The sequence below is a fragment of the Chiloscyllium punctatum genome, chromosome 5 (assembly GCF_047496795.1).
Source record: "Chiloscyllium punctatum isolate Juve2018m chromosome 5, sChiPun1.3, whole genome shotgun sequence".
NCBI classification, from domain to species: domain Eukaryota; kingdom Metazoa; phylum Chordata; class Chondrichthyes; order Orectolobiformes; family Hemiscylliidae; genus Chiloscyllium; species Chiloscyllium punctatum.
This window is the reverse complement of record NC_092743.1, coordinates 71,495,883-71,518,594: the sequence shown is the minus strand read 5'-3', so window position 1 is coordinate 71,518,594 and position 22,712 is coordinate 71,495,883. Positions and strand designations below refer to the sequence as shown.

Below are 22,712 nucleotides of genomic sequence, written 5' to 3'. Positions count from 1 at the left end.
CCTCCAATTTATAGGAACTGCTCCAGAATGTACAGCATTTTGGAATTTAAAAAAAGTTCAGTCCTTGGATGTAGGTGTTGCTGGCTGTGCCAGCATTTATTGCCTGTTGTCCTGAGAAAGTGGTAGTGAGTTGCCTTCATGAACCATTGCAGTCCACCTACTGTACATAAACCTACAGTGCTGCTAGGGAGGGAATTCCAGGATTTTGACCCAATGACAATGAAGGAACAGTGATATATTTCTAAGTCAGGATGGTGAAAGGCTCAAAGGGGAATTTGCAAGTGGTGGTGTTTCCGTGTTATTGCTGCTCTTCTCCATCTAGATAGAATTGATCTTGGATTTGGGAAGTTCTTTCTAACAATCTTTGGCAGATTTCTGCAGTGTATCTTGTACATTGTATATACTGCTGCTGCTGAGTTTTGAATGGCACAACATCCAGAACAATCGAGCAAGCTGCTTTGTCCTGGATGGAGTCAAGCTTTTTGTGTATTGTTGGAGATGTACACATCCAGGCAAGTGGGGATTCCATCACACTCCTGACTTGTTTCTTGCAAATGCTGGATAAGCTTTATGGAGTTAGAAGATGAGTTACTCACCGCAGTATTCATTGCATCTGACCAGGCTTTGTAGCTACTGTACTTATATATAGTGAGTCTAGTTCAGTTTCTGATCAACAATAACCAGCAGGGAGTTGAATTTGCCACTATCAGTGTTGTAAAAGCCTTTAAGTGTCATTGGGCTGTGGTTAGATCTCTTATTGGAGAGGGACTTGCATTTGTGTGGCGTGAATGTTCAGCCTAAACCTGGATACAGGTCTTGCTGTAATTGGATGGGGATTGCTTCAATATCTGAGAAGTTCCAAATGGATCTGAACATCTGATCATCAGCAAACATCCACGTTGTCCACAAGTGCATCAGATGTTTCCAAAGTAACTTCCATTAATATTGTGAATGCAGGTTATCAGCCTTTAAGCCTATTAATTTCTCTGGCATCTTTCTTTTTGCTAACACTGATTTTCTTCAATTCCCGCTTCTCAACTTTTCCTGACGTTTCTGGAAAGTTATTGTCTTTTCAAAAGAACCAAAATAAATCTTCAATTTTTCCATCATTCTTTGTTTCCTTTTATAATTTCTCCCATTTCTGAATGTAAGGAACTTACATTTTTAACAGTCAGTTTTTATGTTCCCTGTAAATTTGCATCCATACTCTATTGCGTTTTCTTGAGAAATGTTTCACTTGCGGAATTCTAAGATGATCCTGGTCCTAGAGCTTGTTGCATGTTTTTGGCAAATTTGTGTCTCCTGCTTGGAGATATTCCCTAATTTCCCTAATTTTTTTCTATAAGTATGGTTAAACCACCGTTCTTCTTCTGCTTTTACATCAGATAAAAATGAATGATCTGTACATACGATCATTAAATATCAGCCACAGCTTATCCACTGCCAGTTCTTTTAGTACAATTCCCCAAACTATCATTGGCATCTCATGTCTCATACCCTAATAGTTAATTTTATTTAGATTGACGATGCTAATTTTCGTTTCAACTTCTTCACTTTCCATCTTAATGAACAATCCTATAATTTTATGGTCCCTCTTCCCACGCAGTAAGAATGTTGCTGTGTGATCCTTTTTCATTGCACAATATCCATTCTAGGATAACGTCACTAGTTGGTTCCTCAGTGCAGTTTGCACTCCATGAAATCCTCCAATGTGTTGTTAAAGTTAAAAATCTTGCAATAGCAGGTTATAGTCCAACAGGTTTATTTGGAAGCACTAGCTTTTGGAGCGTTGCTTCTTCATTAGGTGGTCATGGTTCAGCACAACAATCTGATGAAGGAGCAGTGCTCTGAAAGCTAGTGCTTCCAAATAAACCTGTTGGACTATAACCTGGTGTTGTGATTTTTAACTTTGTCCACCCCAATCCAACATCGACACCTCCAAGTCATAATATATTATTAATTTGGTTTGGCTAATCTATATGTGGTCTAAAGTCATCTATTATTATCATTGTAATCTTATTGCCTGTTTCTCTAATCTCCACTACTGTTTAGGGGCCAAAAGACAATTCCCACCAACGTTTTCTGTGCCTTGTTGTTACTTATCTTCACCCACACAGATTCCACATGATGATTTCTGATCTCACTAGGACATTGTTTTCATTTTTTTTTACCATTAATCCTAACCTACCATTTTTCCTTATTTGTCTGTCCTTCCTAAACCTTGAATACCCTTGTATGTTCAGTTCCCATCCTGGTTACCCTGTTGGTGTAATTGCAAGTATGTCATAACTGTGTAACTGTTTTTGACACTGTTAGTTCATCTACCTTATTACAAATGCTTGTCTTTTTAAACTTGTTTGTCATCTTGTCTTTATTTTGCACTATGGCCTTATTTGTTTCTCACCCTTGATTTTCTGCCTTGATCATCATTTTTGATTCCCCTTTCCTTTCCTCTCCGCTCAAGTTCCCATCCCTAAACCATTCCAGTTTAAACCCTCTCCAACAGCACTAGCAAACAGCATCCTTAGGGATATTGGGTCTGGTCCTGCCCAGATGTCCTGTTTGTGCTGGCCCCATTGTCTCATGAATTTAAATCGCTCCCTCCTACTCTATTTCTTCAGTTATGTATTCAAATGATATATGTTATTTCTATACTCACAAGCACAATGCCCTAGTATCCTTATATCGCTGCCTTACTACTAATTAAATTTACAACCTAACTCCCTGTACTTGGCCCATAGGTTTTAAAAAAAGTTGAGGTCCTATATCATTGGTATGGATATGTACCACAACCATTGGTGTTCACCCTCCTCTTTTAGAATGCTCTGTAGCCTCTCATCAACGTCCTTGCGCTAGGGCAGTAACATACCATCTTAGAGTCCTGTTTGCAGCTGCAGAAATGCCTGTCTAGTTCCCCTTACTAAAGTATCTCCTATCGCATTAGCTCTTCCTGTTTTGTGCAGCAGAACCATCTGTGTTGTCATGGACCTTTCTCCCACTGCCATCCCCTGAGAAGTCCCCAACAGTATGCAAAATTGTCCTTTAGAGAGGGGGTGGCCACGAGGGTTGCGTGCCTTTCTATATTGTTGATTACCCATTCACTTTCTGCCTGTTTAGTTTTTTTTTACCTGCAGTTTGACCACCTCACTCAATATGTTGTTCATGACAATCTTGGCATCGCTTATGCCCTGCAGTGAGTCCATCAGTAGCCACATCTCCAACATAGTGGCTGCAGCTGAACACACTTCCTGCAAGCATGGTCGTCAGCCTGCATAGCACAGAGGAACATAACACATTAACATATGTAATTAATAAAAATAAAAGTACTTAACTGACCTTATTTTAGATGTTTTCTCATTTAGAGCAATTATAAATGCACCCTACCAGCATTATCTTAGTAAATTCACTTCTCTCCTCTTGTGCTACTTTATAGACTTCCTTCTAGTCCACTTTGCAGTGATACTGACTACTGTACATTCCTTCCAAAAATTTACCAATTTTTGCCATCTTTATGTTTGGTTAGCCAGTCTATATTCTGCTCCATGTGAATATGTTATCCTTATACCATAATGTTTTTTCTTCCACTATAACCTTTCAAGTGACCCTGTCAAATGTCTTCTGAGACTAGAAGTAAATTCACTGGTTTCCTTTTATCCACAGAATGTCACTTGCACAAAGACCTCCAGTAAATAGGTTAAATTTGATTTTCCTTTCACAACATCACGTTGACTCTGCCTGATAACCTTGAATGTTTTCAGTGTCCTATGCTAACACTTTTAATAACAGCTTCTAACGTCTTTTCAGCAACAAATGTTAAACTATCTGACTTGTAGTTTCCTGCTGTTTACCTCCCTCCTTTTGAGCAAAGGAGTTACACTTGCGGTGTTCCAGTCTAACAGAACCATCCCAAATTTAGGGAATTTTAGGAAAATTGAAGATAAAACATCAACTGTCTCACTAGCTACTTCTATTAAAATCCATCAGGAATGAGTGTCTTCCCATCTCACGGCTCCAACAATTTGCTGTTGAGAGTTTTTGTTCCTATCACTTCCTGATTTAAAGCCCCTTCTGGGTGTATCCTGCATAGTGAAGAATGATGTAAAGTACCCATCCAGTTCATGTGTCATATATCATTATTTATTATTATTAATTTCCTAGACTCATTTTTTATAGATGTTCATTGTGTTAGCTTTTATTAATTATTTATTGAAGCTAGATTTTCTCAAACTTTAAGTTTTCCTTCTTATGAATCATTTAGTCATTCTTTGCTGTCCTTTTATGACCTGTTGCCTGTCTTTTTGCAATTACATGCTTTTTCTTTGACACTACCTTTTAACCTTTCACTTAGCCATAGAATGCCTCTTGAAACTTCCCTTTGTCATTGAAAAGTATCTATTCGGTTTTCTGAAATACCGCCTTAAATGTAAGAAGTAAGCAATCATGTTTTAAATTTTTGTAGATATCACAGAATCTCTACAGATTGGAAGCAGGCCATTTGGCCCATTGAGTCTGCACTGAACCTTCGAAGAGCATTCCCCATTCTATCCATGCAAGCCTGCATTCCCCTGCATATCTCTGGATACTATGGGAAATGTAGCATGGCCAATTCACTGTGAGGAAACCAAGGACCTGAAGGATACCCACGCAGACATGGGGAGAATATGCAAACTCTGCACAGACAGTTGCCCAAGGGTGGAATTGAACCTGGGTTCCTGGCAGTGGGAAGCAACATTGAGCCCCACCTCCTCCCCCTCCAATTTTTGAATATTAGTAGGAGAATAGTTTTTATTATTTGATTTCAACAAGGATAATAGGGTATGATTGATATAAGTATGTTGTTTCTGTTGAACAATGGTTGTGTACTCATGGGTTAAAATTTTCTGTTAGTTTACAGCTTGAACCTGACAGTGAATATATTCTTTTGCCCATCTGAGGCATGATCATAGTTTCTGTTCAGTTCCAGTGAGCCAAATTAGAGTAGCAAAGCTTTTTGTTTTATCTCACTGCATTTACCTAGATGGTGGGTAGGTATACCAAATACAGATTTGTGGAGCTCTCCAAACCCAATTCTCTGAACCCAGAGAATATGTGACATAAAGCAACAGGATACAGAGTATGAAATCCTTGTGAATTCATCCTGTATCAACTCTGTGGAGCTAAAGACAATTGACTTTTGATTATCCACATGATGCTACAGAAATGCAAATAGTCAGAATCCCCTTTTTTACTTCCTGTGTTTATATGAAACTTAAGACTTCTAATTATTGCAAGATGCCTGTAAAAAGTAAAATTGTATATCGGCTTAGCTCCACAAATATCAATAAATTCTGGAGTTTGATTTTTATGGCAACGTGCGATTTTACATATTCTGGTCTCATTCTCTGCATAATGATGCCAGAGGCTCCAGTGATCTTTAGAAGATATCACTGATCAGAAATCGTTTCCAGTCTTTCTGTCTGCCAGTGTTGGAAGTATTGCGGTTTGATAATCTATTTAACAACGGTATGAATGCAGGTGGTCACCAACACTTGGGATCATGACTTGATGAGGCAGGGACACTATCACTGTGCCAAAAGACCACCTTGCCTATTTTGCATTTCTTTTCAATTATCCACAACACATCTGAGTTGTACAGTTGCCTTAAGAGTGTGAGATTTGGACCAGTGATATGGTTTTTCATAAGTACATGTATACAATTCTGTTGTTCTAGTTTGTACATGCATGCAAATTATAAACAGGAGTAGGATATTCAGCTCTTTGAGCCTCTTCTGCCATTTGATAAGATTATGGCTGATCAGATTGTGGCCTCAACTCTACCTTTTGACCACCCCTTTATCTTACATTCTTGATTTACAATGGAGTCAATCTACCTTGTCCTTAATAATATGTAATGACCCTAAGAAAGAAATGGTTCTCCTCTTAATCTAAATGGGCAGTTTCTTTATTTTTGAATTGTGTCCCTCAGATCTCGTCTTTCCCACAAGTGAAACATCCTGTTGGTGTCCATCTGTCCAGTCCCCTCTGGAATTTTATAAATTTCAATATGACCACTGCTTATTCATCTAAACTCAAGTCGATGCAGGCTTAACCTGTTCACCTTTTCATAACTTCTTCAGCCCAGCAATCAGTCATTTTATGTGGACATTATTTGAACTTTTTCTCATGTACTTATGGTCATCCTTAAGGGAGGAAACCAAAACCGTACAGTACTTCAGACACTGTCAATAGTTAAAATTGGTCTCGGTGACTATTGCAGCTTTGTGTACGAAAAGCAAAATCGTTGAAAGTGGCCATGTAAGTAGATAGGGTGATAAAGAAGGCATACAAAATGCTTGCCTTTATTGGTCATGGAATTGAGTACAAGAATTATGTCATATTGCAGCTTTATAAGACTTTAGTTAGGCCACACTTAGAGTATTGCATTCAATTCTGGTTGCCACATAACAGGAAGGATGTGCGAGCCATGGAGAGGGTTCAGAAGAGGTTTACCAGGATACTGACTGGATTAGAGGGTATGAGTTATAAGGGAGGCTGGAAAGACTCTGTTTTCTTTGGAGCGGCGACACTGAGAAGAGATTTGATAGGAATCTATAAAATTATCATATGCATAGTTAGGGTTGATGATCAGAATCTTTTTTTCCTGGAGTTGAAATGTCTAATACTAGAGCATGCATTTAAGGTGAGAGAAAGAAAGTTCAAAGGAGATGAGGGGCACTTTTTTTACACAGTGTGGTGGGAGATTGGAATGCGCTGCTAGGAGTAGTGGTGGAGGCAAATACAATAGAGGTGTTGAAAAGGCGTTTAGATTAGCACATGAATATGCAAGAAATGGAGGCATGTGGACCAAGGGCAGGCAGAAGGGATTAGTTTAATTTGGCATCATGTTCGGTACAACATTGTGGGCTGGCTCGCTCCTGTGCTTTATTGTTCTATGTTCTAAAATGGTTTGTGTATTTGCATACGAAATAGTAGAAACTATACCACAAAACAATGATTTGGTTGTGGTGTGATTTGTGTCCTGGGATCAAGAAAGGGATTACATAAATGAAATGAAATTTGACATAGCAATCTATCCTTTTTTTTCGCTACTTGTAATTTGGTAGATTCTGTGATTACTTATTTGCCTGCTGAAATTATTATATTTGCTAGTCTTTCACATAAAGGTGACAATAATGCACCTTTCGCTGGAAGCTTTTCATGACCAGTAAAAGATGTAAAATTCATCAACAAATGATGAGACAACTCATGGTTTGGAGTTATCCACATGAAATTAATTTGGACTGAACCACTTATTCTTTTTCACTTCAAGAGACTTTCCTTAATAAAGAAGCATGTAAACTGGGATTTCCAAAAATTTATAGCACTGAGGTGCTATTTCTACGATTCATATTATTGAGTAGATGCACATTTCAGTGGGGGCAATATTAATAATTTTTGATGTAACTGTTTTGTTTAGGAAACAGAAAATGCTACAAAAACAATTAAAAATTAATTAAGAATTAACCTTGTGATTTAGCAGTTGGTCAATGAGAAAGTTAATTTTCTGAATTCTTTTTGTTCTAGGCAGTACATTTATCTTTTTATTGGGCCAGTGTTCATTGCTGAACAGTGAGTTTCTATACCCTTGTTCAGTATTTTCATGGCTTTGACTTGCTCTAAATGCTCAGAATTCTGTTAATTCATGCACGAGGAACATGCATGATTGTTTAGTGATTGTAGAATCACCACCATATTGCATTCAGTTCTCCAGGAAAGCAGGAGCCAATCACTTTCTGTGTGTCCAATGGGCCATATATTGGGACAGCTATTGTTGCAAGGAAAGTACTTGAACCTGCAGATTAATTTTAAGTATTAATGTTGAGCTTTGTTTTATATTTGATTGGGAAATATAAAGAATACTACCAATGTTGAGTTAAACTACTACAAACGTCATTTAGTAGAGATTTATTCTTGAAGCACCAACACGACTCTGCACTAAACCCATTTACCTGTTCTGAAAGGTGCGTAAGTGCAGGTGGAGGTTGATTGTGACAGTCAGTGGGAGGGTGAAGCAGATAGGTGGGGAGGAAGATGGACAGGTCAAGAGGGCAGTGCCAAATTGGAAGGTTGGATCTGGGATGAGGCGGGAGGGGAGCTTTGGAAACTACTGAAGTCAATGTTGATGCTGTGTGATGGGTACCAAGGTGGAAGATGAGATGTTCTTCCTCTAGTTGGCACTTGGTTTGGATTTGGCAGTGGAGGAGGCCTAGAACTTGCATGTCCTTAGCGGAGTAGGAAGCGCAGCAGTCAGCCACAGGGCTGAAGGATTGTTTGGTGCATTTATTTCAGATGTTTCCTGAAACACTGCATGTTGATTTGCTGTCTTCCCAATGTTGAGGAGACCACATCGAGAACAATGGACGCAGTAGATGAGGTGGATGGATGTGCAGGAAAATCTGTGTCAGATGTGAAAACATCCTTTTGGGCCTTGGACTGAGGTGAGGGGGAAGGTGTGGCCGCAGGGTTTACACTTCCTGCGACGGCAAGGGAGGGTGCTGGGTGTGGTGGGTGGCGTGGACCTAACAAGGGAGACATAGAGGGAATGGTCTCAGCGAAGTGCAGATTGGGGTGGGGAAGGAAATATGTCTCTGGTGGTGGTGTCTGATTTTAAATGGCAGAGGATAGTGTACTACAGCTGGATATTAGTAGTGTGGAAGGTGAGGACCGGGGTGGGGGGGTTCTATAGTGCATTATCCTTTGCCATTTCCACCATCCGCTATCAGACCCCCACCACCAGAGGCACATGTTCCTCCCCACCCTATCTATCGCCTCCTTCCCCCCCCAAACCAACCACATTCCTGATGAAGGGCTCAACTCTCCTGCTTCTCAGATGCTGCCTGACCTGTGCTTTTCCAGCACCACAGTTTTCAGTTCTGACTGTCCAGCATCTGCAGTCCTCACTTTCTGCCAATATCCTGATGAACCTGGTCTGCACCCTGCAATCCTGTCCTTCTGATATTTGAACTGCACACACTATTCAACCCTCTGCTTGAACCAATGTTTGATGAAGCTGTAACAAGCCTTTCTCGCTCCTATATCCTATGCCTCAGCTAATAAAGGCAAACATCCATCTGCCGCCTTCACCACCCTGTTTACTTGTACTGACACCTTCAGGAGTCTATGGACTTTTACACCAAAGTCTTGTCGTTCCTCGGTACTTCCTCAGGACCTATGATTCATTACATAGAACATAAAACATTACAGTGCAGTACAGGCCCTTCGGCCCATGATGGTGCGCCGACCAGTCATACCAATCTGAAGCCCATCTAACTTACGCTATTCATGTACGTCCATATACTTGTCCAATGACGACTTAAATGTACTTAAAGTTGGCAAGTCTACTACCATTGCAGGCAAAGAATTCCATACCCTTACTACACTCTGAGTAAAGAAACTACCTCTGACATCTGTCCTATATCTGTCACCCCTTAATTTAAAGCTATGCCCCCTCATGCTCACCGTCACCATACTTGGAAAAAGGCTTTCCCTGTCCACCCTATCTAACCCTCTGATTTTCTTATATGTCTCTATTAAGTCACCTCTCAACCTTCTCTCTAACAAAAACAGCCTCAAGTCCCTCAGCCTTTCCTCATAAGACCTTCCCTCCATACCAGGCAACATCCTAGTAAATCTCCTCTGCACCCTTTCCAAAGCTTCCACATCCTTCTTATAATGTGGTGACCAGAACTGTACACAATACTCCAGATGCAGCCGCACAGAGTTTTGTACAGCTGCAGCATAACCTCATGGTTCCGGAGCTCGATCCTCTATTAATAAAAGCTAAAACACTATGTCTTCTTAACAACCCTGTCAACCTGGGTGGCAACTTTCAAGGATCTGTGTACATGGACACCGAGATCTCTCTGCTCATCTACACTACCAAGAATCTTACCATTAGCCAAGTACTTTGCATTCTGGTTATTCCGACCAAAGTGAATCACCTCACACTTGTCCGCATTAAACTCCATTTGCCACCTCTCAGCCCAGCTCTGCAGGTTATCTATGTCTCTCTGTACCCTACAACATCCTTCGTCACTATCCACAATTCCACTGACCTTCGTGTTGTCTGCAAATGTACTAACCCACACTTCTACTCCCTCATCCAGGTCGTTTATACAAAAGACGAACAACAGTGGACCCAACACCGACCCTTGCAGTACACCACTAGTAACTGGACTCCAGGATGAACATTTCCCATCAACCACCACCCTCTGTCTTCTTTCAGCAAGCCAATCACTGATCCAAACTGCTATATCCCATTCCTCCGCATTTTGTACAATAGCCTACTGTGAGGAAACTTATCAAATGCCTTGCTGAAATCCATATACACCACATCAACCGGTTTACTCTCATCCACCTGTTTGGTCACCTTCTAAAAGAACTCTATAAGGTTTGTGAGGCACAACCTACCCTTCACAATACCGTGCTGACTATCCCTAATCAAATTATTCTTTTCTAGATGATTATAAATCCTATCTCTTATAATCTTTTCCCACACTTTACCAACAACTGAAGTATGGCTCACTGGTCTATAATTACCAGGGTTGTCTCTATTCCCCTTCTTGAACAGGGGAACAACATTTGCTATCCTCCAGTCTTCTGACACTATTCCTGTAGATAATGACGATTTAAAGATCAATGCCAAAGGCTCGGCAATCTCCTCCCTGGCTTCCCAGAGGATCCTTAGATAAATCCCATCCAGCCCAGGGGACTTACCTATTTTCACACTCTGCAGGATTTATAATACCTCTTCCTTGTGAACCTCAATCACACGGAGTCTAGTAGCCTGTATCTCCATATTCTCCTCGACAACATTGTCGTTTTCTAGAGTGAATACTACAGAAAAATATCAATTTAGTGCTTCCCCATCTCCTCTGACTCCACACACAACTTCCCACTACTATCTTTGATTTGTCCTAATCTTACTCTCATCATTCTTTTATTCCTTAAATACCTATAGAAAGCCTTAGGGTTTACCCTGATCCTATCTGCCAACAATTTCTCATGTGTCCTCCTGGCTTTTCTGAGCTTTCTCTTTTTAGGACTTTCCTGGCTATCTTGTAACCCTCAAGCACCCTAACTGAGCCTTCACATCTCGTCCTAACAAAAGCCTTCTTTTTCCTCCTCTTGACCAGTGATTCCACTTCCTTCGTAAACTACGACTCCCGCACTCTACAGCTTCCTCCCTGCCTGACAGGTACATACATATCTAGGACACTCAGGATCGTTTCCTTGAAAAAGCTCCACATTTCTAATGTGCCCATCCCCTGCAGTTTCCTTCCCCATCCTATGCTTCCTAAATCTTGCCTAATCGCATCGTAATTGTCTTTCCCCCAGCTCTAACTCTTGCTCAGTGGTATGCACTTATCCCATTCTATCACTAAAGTAAACATAACGCAATTGTGATCGCTACCACCAAAGTGCTCACCAATGTCCAAGTCTAACACCTGGCCGGGCTCATTACCCAGTACCACATCTAATGTGTCTTCGCCCTTTGTTGGCCTGTCTGCATACTGTGTCAGGAAGCCCTCCTGCACACACTGGACAAAAGCTGACTCATCTATAGTACTCGTACTATCATGTTCCCAGTCAATATTTGGAAAGTTGAAGACCCCCATGACAACTGCCCTGTGTCTCTCACTCCTATCGAGAATCATCTTTGCTATCCTTTCCTCTACATCTATGGAACTATTCGGAGGCCTATAGAAAACTACCAACAGGGTGACCTACCCTTTCCTGTTTCTAACCTCAGTCCATACTACCTCAGTTGACGAGTCCTTTCTACAACTGTAATACTGTCCTTGCCCAACAATGCCACACCTCCCCCTCTTTTACCATCTTCTCTGTTCTTACTGAAATATCTAAATCCTGGAACCTGCAACAACCATTCCTGTCCCTGCTCTATCCATGTCTCTGAAATGGCCACCACATCGAAGTCCCAGGTACCAACCCATGCTGCAAGTTCACCCACCGTATTCCGGATGCTCCTGGCATTGAAGTAGACACACTTCAAGCCAACTTCTTGCTTGCCGGTGCCATCTTGCATCCCTGAAACTTGATTTCAGACCTCCATACTCTCAACCTTTTCTATACTCTAACTACAATTTTGTTTCCCATCCATTGTATATATCATTCCGTTATTAGACCTCCCAGAATGCATCACCTTGTGTTTATCTGAACTAACTTCCAACTGCCATTGCTCTGCTCAATTTAAGCATCAGTTTAAGATCAGGTGGGAAAGAATCAAAGGGCAACATTTTTGTGCAGAGGGTGGTACACATATAGAAGGAATTGCCAGTGGAAGTGGTTGAGGCAGGAATATTAACAACATTTAAAAGGCATTTATACAAATACTTGGATAGGAATGGTTTTGAAGGGCATGGGCCAAGCGCATTGGCATGAATGAACATTTCGATCGACATGGACCAGTTTGGGCCGACGGGCCTGTCTCCATGCTGTAGAACTCTCAGACTCCATAATGATACTTCATTTATTTTTATATAAATTGCATTACTATTTTTGTTAGTGGGTGTAGACATGATGGGCCAAAGAGCCTGTTTCTATTCTTTATGACTTTTTCCAACTGTGGATTTTATTTATTTTATTGATTCTGAGACTAGGGAACTGAATCTAAATAGATACTATGAAATGAGGCACAAAATAGCTATGATAGATTGGGAGTTATTAGTTAGAGATGAGGGTGAAAAGACATTGGCAAACATTTGAAGAGTGCATGGGTGAACTGCAACAATTGTTTGTTCATTCCTGTCTGGCACCAATGCAAGACAGGAAAATTAGCCAAACTGTGACTTAGAAGGGAAATTAGTATTAGTTCTAAGGAAGAGGCATGACAATTAGCAAAAAAATGCAACAGATCTGAGGACTGGTAGCAGTTTAGAATTCACCAAAGGAGGCAAGGGGATTGATTAAGAAAGGGAAACTAGACTATGAGGGTAAGCTTGTGGGGGACATAAAAACTGACTATGTTAAAATCTCAATAGGTATGTGAAGAGAAAAAGATTGGTGAAGACATAAAAATCCCTTATCATTATAAACAAGCAAATTTATAACGGGGGAAAAATGTTAATGCACTAAATTGATATTTCATTTCTGTTTTCACAAAGGAGAACAAAAGTAACATTCCACAAATGTTAGGGTGGGGGTGGTCAAAAAACAGAGAGAGGAACTGAAGGAAATCCATATTAATTGGGAAATGATGTTGGAGAAATTGATAGGATCGGAGGCAAATAAATCCTCAGGTGTCGAAAATCTGCATCTGAATACTTGAGGAAGTAGCCCTAGAAATAGTGGATGCAGTGCTGATCATCTTCCAATATTCCGGAGATTCTGGAATGGTTCCTGTAGATTGAAGAGTAGCTAATATAACTCTGTTTAAGAAAGGAGGCAAAGAGAAAACCAGAAATTATAGACTAGTTAGCCTAATATTGGTAGTGCGGAAAATGTTAGAATCCATTAGAAAAGAATAGCTGAACATTTAAAAAACAGTGACAGAGTCAGCATGGATTTATGAAGGGGAAATCACGCTTGACAAATTACTGGAATTATTTTGAGGATGTAAATGGTAGAGTTAATATGGTTTACTTGAATTTTCAGGAGACTTGTTAAAGTCCCACAGAGAGATTAGTGTGTAAAATTGAAGTGCATAGAATTGGGTTACTGTATTTAAATGTAGAGTAAACTAGTTGGCAGATAGGAACCTTTTTTCTGAATGGCAGGTGGTGACTAGTGGGATATATAAGGAATTATGCTAGGAACCCAGCTTTCACAATATATAAATAGTTTGGATGAAGGAACAAAATTCAATATCTCCAAATCTCAAACTGGCACATTGTCCATGAAGCGGCCTCTGTCAATCAAAGTCTGCTTGCGAAACAGTCACACTACTGTCATACAGTATAAATGTTAGTTTTCCTCTGAAATTGGTATTCTTGTACCTTGTTCTGATGAGTAGAAGACTAAAATTTTTATTTATATGTTCGGTCTATTGTTTAACCTGGCTTGGTGACTACTTAGTCTGTGTTTTTAAAAGGTGTATTGTGGTGTTTTACAGGTGGGCGCCATGGACTTGCTGAAGGAATTAAAGAGCATTCCCATGACTTTGGAATTATTGCAGGTACGCTGTCTTGAGAACAAAGTCTGAACACAGTTGAGAATTGTGAAAAATCAATGAAAATCTATTCCTATATCTAGTTGAATATGCTAGCATGAAATAGAGTTTTACCTTTATCATTTAATTTAGTTCTGCTCAATCTGTAGCGCTACCTTTTTTAGCTGCTATGGCTTCACATGATGGAACTTTCTCCTTAACTGTTAGCTCCTGTTCCATCATAAAATGTTGTCTATGCTTCTGTTAACTCTACTAATAACAATAATTGCACAATTTGAACACTGTGAACATTGCAGAGTTTAATACTACTCCAAAAATATTACTTCACCCTTTGTGATAGCGGATGTAGCAGTTTTGAAGCTTGTTTCACATTCTTCCAGATAATGTTTTTGTTTCCATTGATGCCAGTGTAAGACAAATCAGGAGAGATATAAATTGTGGGCTTCTAGTTAACGATCACCAGTTTTGCATCATTATATAAATGTCAAAATTTATGTAGTGCTTAATGCAATTTTTTAGTGAGTACAATAGGATCTATAGTTACTCTTTTTTTTTTAAACCATAAGAGTTGCCATTTTACCAAGATCATTATCTACTTTAAAAATGTATCAAAGTCTTTATGATATTGTCCCACCAGAATCTACTGAATTCATCTGTGAGGGCTTTGAGTCAACCATGTAGCGTGGGACTGGAGTCACTTGTAGGCCAGACCAGGTAGGGAAGACAGGTTCTGCTTTGTGAGCCAGTTGGGCTTTTATGATAATCTGGAACCTTTCATGATTATGTTTCCTGGTACTAGCCCACAATTGACTCATTTTACTGAATTCAGTTTTATAACTTCTGTGGGTGAGATTTGAATTCATGATGTCAGCGTTGCTGGTCCAGTGTTATAACTGTGATATGGATTGTAACATTTTTATATTATCAAAGTGGCCCTTCTGTGGTTTATCGTCATTTGAATATTTATGTTGATCCGTTTTCTATATGTAAATCTTTGCAGATTATTATAAACCAAACTACTTTGAACGTCTGATAACTAAACATTATTAGGTAATTTCCATTTCTCTAATCGCAAATAGAATGCACAAGTCAATATGTTATTGGCATACAAGCCCGAGTGATGATAATGTATCTTGCAGAAAAGTGTGAATTGAAAAGTTTTAACAATGTCTCTTTTTAAAATCCCTTGATTGAAAGTGGTGTATGGTGTCTATATTGCATTGAAATTTGTACAAAATGCATCTTGTGTCAGGCCTTTTTGATTGGCTAAAGTAATCACTGTCTATTTACTAGAACAAATCTGTTTGATTAAAATTAATTTAGACAAGCTATTACTAAGAATGAAAAAATCCTTTATGAATTAGTAATCACAACATTCTAGTAACTTTCATGAATAAATTAATTTTCTGAAAGGAGTCAAGAAAGCTTACACCATTCTGATTTTCAAGGCGGGTGTTTTCCCAGTCAGCAGGCTACATAATTTGCTACATCTTTTCTTATCAAACTACTAAACCCAGAAGTTTTAATTTTATAATTTTAACCTGTTGTCCCCAAGCAAAGTTGTGCACCAAAGGCCTCTGCTGTGTAGAATCATGTTAAAGAGTCTTACTGCCTTAGTTGCCCCAATAAATCATGAGCAATGTCTTGGGTGTTAATCTGTTGCATCAAGTCAGCTTTTGCTTCAGCATTTCCATGTTTGTTTTTGTCAGTGAAAGTTTGCCAATGACTTTCAATTGAGCAGGTTTTACTGAATAGTAGATGTTTTCTATCTGATTTATATAACTGGGTTCAGAAGTGTTAAAACAAAGCAAACATTTTGTTCTAAAACATTGTGAAATGGTTTTAAAAACCTCTGTGAACTTCATGTTGCAGTTCATGACTTGTACAAATTATTAAGAATGCAGCTTTTATTTCTTTTTGTCCATTCCAGTGAATTCCTTTAATGTATTTGAAGTTTTTTAAATAAACGAAGGGACACGTACAGCATACTTATGGAATTTCAGCCTTTTTGTAGTAAGAAAATTTAAATATAAGAATTCTGTAGGATGGGTTCAAAAAGTGTGAAAATAAATGTTAGTTTATTTTGCATGTTGATAAATTTATCATGTTGAAAGGTCACCATGATTGAACTTCATGGATTGTCATATAGCATGGAAACAGACCCTTCGGTCCAACTTGTCCACGCCAACCAGATATCCTAACCCAACCTGGTCCCACCTGCCAGCACCCGGCCCAAATCCCTCCAAACCCTTCCTATTCATAAACCCATCCAAATGCCTTTTAAATATTGCAATTGTACCAGCCTCTACCACTTCCTCTGTCAGCCTACGCTGACCATGTTACCAAACTAAACAAGTGCCACTTTCCTGCTGTGCGGCCCATATCCCTCTAGCCCTTTCCTATTCATGTACTTATCCAAATGTCTTAAACGTTGTAATTGTACCTGCATTCACTACTTCTTCTGGCAGTTCATTCCACACATAACCATGTGTAAAAACAAAAAGTTGCCCCGCCTGTCCTTTTTAAAATTTTCTCCTCTCATCTTAAAAATGCACCCCCTAACTTGTGTTAGAGTAGCACTTTAAAGCAACAGTTAATTTTAATTGTGGTACGTTATTGTAAAGAAAGATTTGACCAGTAAAAATACTATTGGGCAACACTGTTTAGTGTTGATCTGGAAGGCTTTTTAAAAACACCCAAATCAGAAACCATTCTGATATTTTTATCTGCAGTTCAAGTTTACCTAATGAGTAACCAATGACTTGTAAATTTCAGTTTAATTCTAAATTTGAACAGAAGATGGCACAACACTGATTCTGTTCAAATTGATGCATATTTTCTGTTTGTGCGACTGAACAAGAAAATGTGAAATACGATCTTGTATTTCTAAGAATCAGTTACTACATTTACTTCTATCACCTTTTTCTTCCTACAATACTATAATATACAGCAAGTTAAGAATTACCTCTATCTGTTTAGGATTAAAAGGCTGCAAAGTTTAATGCAATTCAGATGAGTGTGCAGATCATGACGCAATTGACCCATGTCTGATGCTTCTGACTCAGGCTGCATACAAAGTTAAATGATGACATTGTTTAATCAGTGTTAAGCATGTTATTGAATGTCTGAAAGTCCCAATAAATGATGAAAAAGTATGGGAGGGTAGCATAAATTGAAGCTGGCTTTCATATTTAAAGGGAAGGTGCATTCTAATTAATGTATCACACTTTTCACTCACCTACTAAGGTGGTCTCGCTCAATCATGTCTGCTGCCTAATGTTCATTCCTTCGCCTCGCCATTACTCATTAATACATATTCAAGCCTCTTGGCCACATGTTGGACTTTGCACGTTGTGCCACATATACAATCATGACAGCTACATTACCCAAACATATTGCACTAGACTAACTGGCACACTTCTCTTTTTCTTGCTGGACAAAGTGGTGCATAATTAGAAGTAACAGCTCATAACCAGCAGAGGACAAGCCTTTTGTGCAATGAACAATGTTTTGCTGCTTAATATTGGAGTCATCATGTCTAATGCCCTTGCTAGCCCTGTGGCTCAAATCATCAAAATTAGCAATTTATTCATCCTAAGTCCTCACTTGCACATTCTGATCCCCTTATTCTTGTTATTTACAAGCTGAAAGCTTTATAAGCATATATCTTCTACTTTTCATTCTAGTTGCCTCTTGTTACAGCTATTCTTTTCAGACTATAAAACCGCAACCTGGATAGACCATGTACAAAAGACTGAGGTGGAAGAGCAGGGAGATAGTGAGTTTGAAGTTAACTTTCTTTCTCTCACCCACAGCTACAAGTTCAAATACTGACACACTAATGTACTTTAGAGAATAGCTTAGCTTATGGATCTGTACTTGGTAAGATATCATGTGTGCATGGTGTAGGTGCCAGCTCACCAGAGGTTAAAGATGCATAACTCTGCAATGATGAGCTTTGAAGCCCTTTTGAGGCATGCTACAGAAAAAAAGTAGATGCTATGGGCATGATATTTGAAGCATTAGCATGACTTAGAAAATTTGTAGTTACGCTCCAGAAGTGTGGAGAAGACCAGTACTAATTAGCACAGGGGCTTTGTAGAGATCTTGAAACTGCTGCTTTCTGTTGTGCGAGTGTTGGTCAACTCTGAATATACTTCTGGATCCATGGTGCAAGTTCTAATGACTGACCCTTTCAGCTTCCACTGCGTGCTAGAAAATATCTGTTAATATCTGGACCTGCAGTTGTACTACAGACTTCTGTCATGCAATCTTAGCTTGCAGGGTATGAATACAGCCTTGCCAGTTCTCTGAATTCCAGCAATCTGTTGACTGACACATGGCTAAGAGCTACTGTCTTGTGGGATTGGTAGAGGGATCTTGGAGCATGAACCTCTTGTTCTTACTCAGGAAGACAACATTCATCACTACCATTATCCATTGTAGCTGTTGTCTTCAGCTAACTACATTTTTCCTGCTTATGTTGAAACGGTAAAGTGAAAAACCCAGGCCATCTAGAGTTGGATCAAATCGACCTGCAAGGCTGTTAGCAGTCTCCCTAACTGAAGGACGATTGCCAGAACAAGTGGTGTGTCATTACTTGGGAGACTATGCAGGGCAATTGAGGACAGCAGCATAAGGGTCGTGATTAGATTTTTGTGGAAAATATTGTATGGTTTGATTTATAAAATTGGTTTGTGCTGTTTGTTTGCTATTTATTGTGACCAAGCAGCCACTGCTGTGGTCAATGATAGAAGGAAGTTCTGGTATGAGACAGTTGGTGAATCGGGAATTAGATTTGCTGGTACGCATTGAAATGAGGTGATCTGATGCAGTTGCCCTATGTGAGTTCTGAATGTGTGTTTAGCTGTGAATATTTAACATTACGTGTCATAATTTGTCTCTTATTATGAAGATGTGTTATCTAAAATATTAAGTTTAATCATTAAATATGTATCTGAACTCTTGAAAAGTGAAACAAATGGAGCTCCTAAGTTTGCAATACTTTCAGAGGGGTCACATGACCTAGTTTGTGGGTGTGTGAAGGCAAAAGGTTTTGAAAACAAATGCCAGCAAGAACTTGCCACGAGGGTCTCACCCTGTCTATGAAACTCCTCTCATCAAAGTTTGAGAGTTCTTATTGGAGAAATGTAAATCAACACCATTGTTTCCAGAAAAGGGGATTCTAGCAGTCATAACTGATCCAGGAAGAAACCTCTGTATGTGCTGCTAGTATGAAAAGTAATGCCTGCAGAATACCATTTGGAAAAACGGAATAACGTTTTTTCTGAATTTAACTTACTTTTTAAAGTACTTTTAAGATAAGCACTGTCCAGAGTTTTATATTTTCTCTAGGCTTGGAAGAAGTTGTGTGCATTTGTATTTCAGCGATATATTTGTATATTTTAAACCTTTTGCTGCTCCTAATGTTTTTGCGATAAACTATTCATTAACATCAGGAACATGACAGATTTGTTTCTGATACTAAGCTGTATACAAACCAGTGTATAACTGGCAAAATTTAGCTCCTTTTTAAATTCAAACTTTGTTGTGGTTAGAGGCGTACAATGACAGGGAAAGGAATTGATCCATCCCTCCAAACAGGTTGTAGTGATGTGCTTTTGCCGCATGGCTCTGTGGTAGTACAAATGCTTTTACTAAAATAGTGGTCATATAAACTGTGTGCAGGTGCTATCTCAGGCTTGCGGTGTTCAGCCAGTTACTATGCATTAAGATTTTTCCTTTGAAATGTAACATTGCAGAAACCATTACTGAATATTAGCATAGTTAAATACTTATTTAAATTTATAAACATGTTAATGTGTTGACATATTGATCAAAATTTGGGTTGCCATTTTCAAAATAAAGCTGCTTGACTCCTGTCCTCCTGCAGCTTTTGAACCCATCTTAGCAGTTTTGTTAGTTAATAGAGTCATAGAAATGTACAGCATGGAAACAGACCCTTCGGTCCAACCCGTCCATGCCGACCAGATATCCCAACCCAATCTAGTCTCACCTGCCAGTGACCAGCCCATATCCCTCCAAACCCTTCCTATTCATATACCCATCCAAATGCCACTTAAATGTTGCAATTGTACCAGCCTCCACCACGTCCTCTGGCAGCTCATTCCATACTCGTACCACTCTTTGTGTGAAAACGTTGCCTGGAAAGGTCTCTTTTATATCTTTCCCCTCTCGCCCTAAACCTATGACCTCTAGTTCTGGACTCCCCCACCCCAGGGAAAAGACTTTGCCTATTTACCCTATCCATGCCCCTCATAATTTTGTGAACCTCTATAAGGTTACCCCTCAGCCTCCGACGCTCCAGGGAAAACAGCCCCAGCCCGTTCAACCTCTCCCTATAGCTCAAATCCTCCAACCCTGGCAACATCCTTGTAAATCTTTTCTGAACCCTTTCAAGTTTCACAACATCTTTCCGATAGGAAGGAGACCAGAATTGTATGCAATATTCCAACAGTGGTCTAACCAATGTCTTGTACAGCCGCAACATGACCTCCCAACTCCTGTACTCAATACTCTGATCAATAAAGGAAAGCATACCAAACACCTTCTTCACTATCCTATCTACCTGCGACTCCACTTTCAAGGAGCTATGAACCTGCACTCCAAGGTCTCTTTGTTCAGCAACACTTCCTAGGACCTTACCATTAAGTGTATAAGTCCTGCTAAGATTCGCTTTCCCAAAATGCAGTACCTCGCATTTATCTGAATTAAACTCCAGCTGCCACTTCTCAGCCCATTGGCCCATCTGGTCCAGATCCTGTTGTAATCTGAGGTAACCCTCTTCGCCGTCCACTACACCTCCACTTTTGGTGTTATCTGCAAACTTACTAACTGTACCTCTTATGCTTGCATCCAAATTATTTATGGAAATGACAAAAAGTAGAGGTCCCAGCACCGATCCTTGTAGCAGTCCACTGGTCACAGGCCTCCAGTCTGAAAAACAACCCTCCACCGCGACCCTCTGTCTTCTACCTTTGAGCCAGTTCTGTATCCAAATGGTTAGTTTTTCCTGTATTCCTTGAGATCTAACCTTGCTAATCAGTCTCCCATGGGGAACCTTGTCGAACACCTTACTGAAGTCCATATAGATCACATCTACCACTCTGCCCTCATCAATCCTCTTTGTTACTTGCTCAAAAAAACTCAATCAAGTTTGTGAGACATGATTTCCCACGCACAAAGCCATGCTGACTGTCCATAATCAGTCCTTGTCTTTCCAAATACAAAAATAATCAATGTGAACAAATCCACGTGAATAATTTGAATGTGTAATTTTAATCTAAAGCTTTATTAATGCAAATGGTACATTAGATATTGACAATTAAAGAGCTCTAGGATTTCTCAATGTCTGTCTGCAGTTCTCAGATAATGAATATTTCAAGCCACTTTGTTAAAAATTATGTAATGGAGGAAAAGGGCATTGTTGAAAGTTTTATAAGTATGCACATTATAGAAGGATCACTTTTAAGTTATTCTATTGACCTTTTACGGAGTACCAGGAAGAATGGCTGAAGCTAGGAATTCTGTTTTAGATTGAGATATACTGTGTGTTGTTTGATAAAGTCTTTTGTTGCTTTTAGGGTTTGTGATCATCGTTAAGCAGTTGATGATTTGAAAGTAATTTTCTGATAGTTTATTGATCTATGAAAAAGCTGCAGTTTAGATTTGATACATTATTTAGAGTATATAAATGTGATAATTAGGGATGGTTCACTGTTACCAGATGACAAGCAGGTTGTAGTTAAGAATGCTTTAGTTGAGTTAAAGTGGTGGGACAGCATCCTGCTCTCCAGCTGAGATGTTGGGGAACTCTTTTTTTTTCTCTCTGTCTTCACTCCTTCTGACCCATTTTCCGTATGCCCAGTGAAGACTGCTTGAATAAGGTTGCTGTGTCTGTTCACTGTTGAGTGTACTCTATTTGGTTAACGCAGTTGGTTGGATGGCTGACTTTTGGTACAGAGTGAAGCCAACAGCATAGGTTCAATCCCCACACCAGCTGAGGTTACCATGAAGGACTTCTTCTGAACCTTTCCTTCACCTGACTCATGATGCCCTTCAGGTTAAACTGCCACCAGTTGTTTCTGTAATGAGAGAACAGCCCTAAGTTCTGGTAAGACTGCGGCAACGTGACCTTTATTGTTGGAGTTGTGTTAATCAGTCAGTGTGGATTTAACCTAGACCTGGTGTGGTTGTTCCAGTGTGGAATTGGCCTAGCCCCTGCAAGCTTTCTGCGCTGACTTCTATCTTGAGTACTCTCTCAGTCTGGCATTTACTGTTATATGTGTATGAGTGTTGATCAGCTTGATTGTTTAAATGGCTGAATAAGGGATATATGTTTCAAATTATTATATAATTGTAGTCATTCTTGTGCAACTGGCGCAAAAATAATACGTATTGTGAGCTTCACATTGTTGGAAATTCTTGTCTTAGTTGCCCATGCTAAAGATAATAGGAAGCAGAATATGTTGGCAGTATCCCACCAATTTGTTTTTCAAAAGGAAAAAATTACAGATGCTCTGAT

At 39.5% G+C, this 22,712-nt stretch overlaps 1 protein-coding gene across 1 annotated transcript in view; it reads left to right on the top strand.

The window, feature by feature from the left end:
* Positions 1-22,712, top strand: part of tcea1 (transcription elongation factor A (SII), 1) — a 79,734-nt gene that overhangs the window by 11,011 nt on the left and 46,011 nt on the right. Inside the window, exon 2 of the mRNA XM_072570543.1 lies at positions 14,111-14,173. Within this exon, the coding sequence (XP_072426644.1) occupies positions 14,111-14,173 (63 nt within the window). The remainder of the gene's footprint in view (positions 1-14,110; positions 14,174-22,712) is intronic.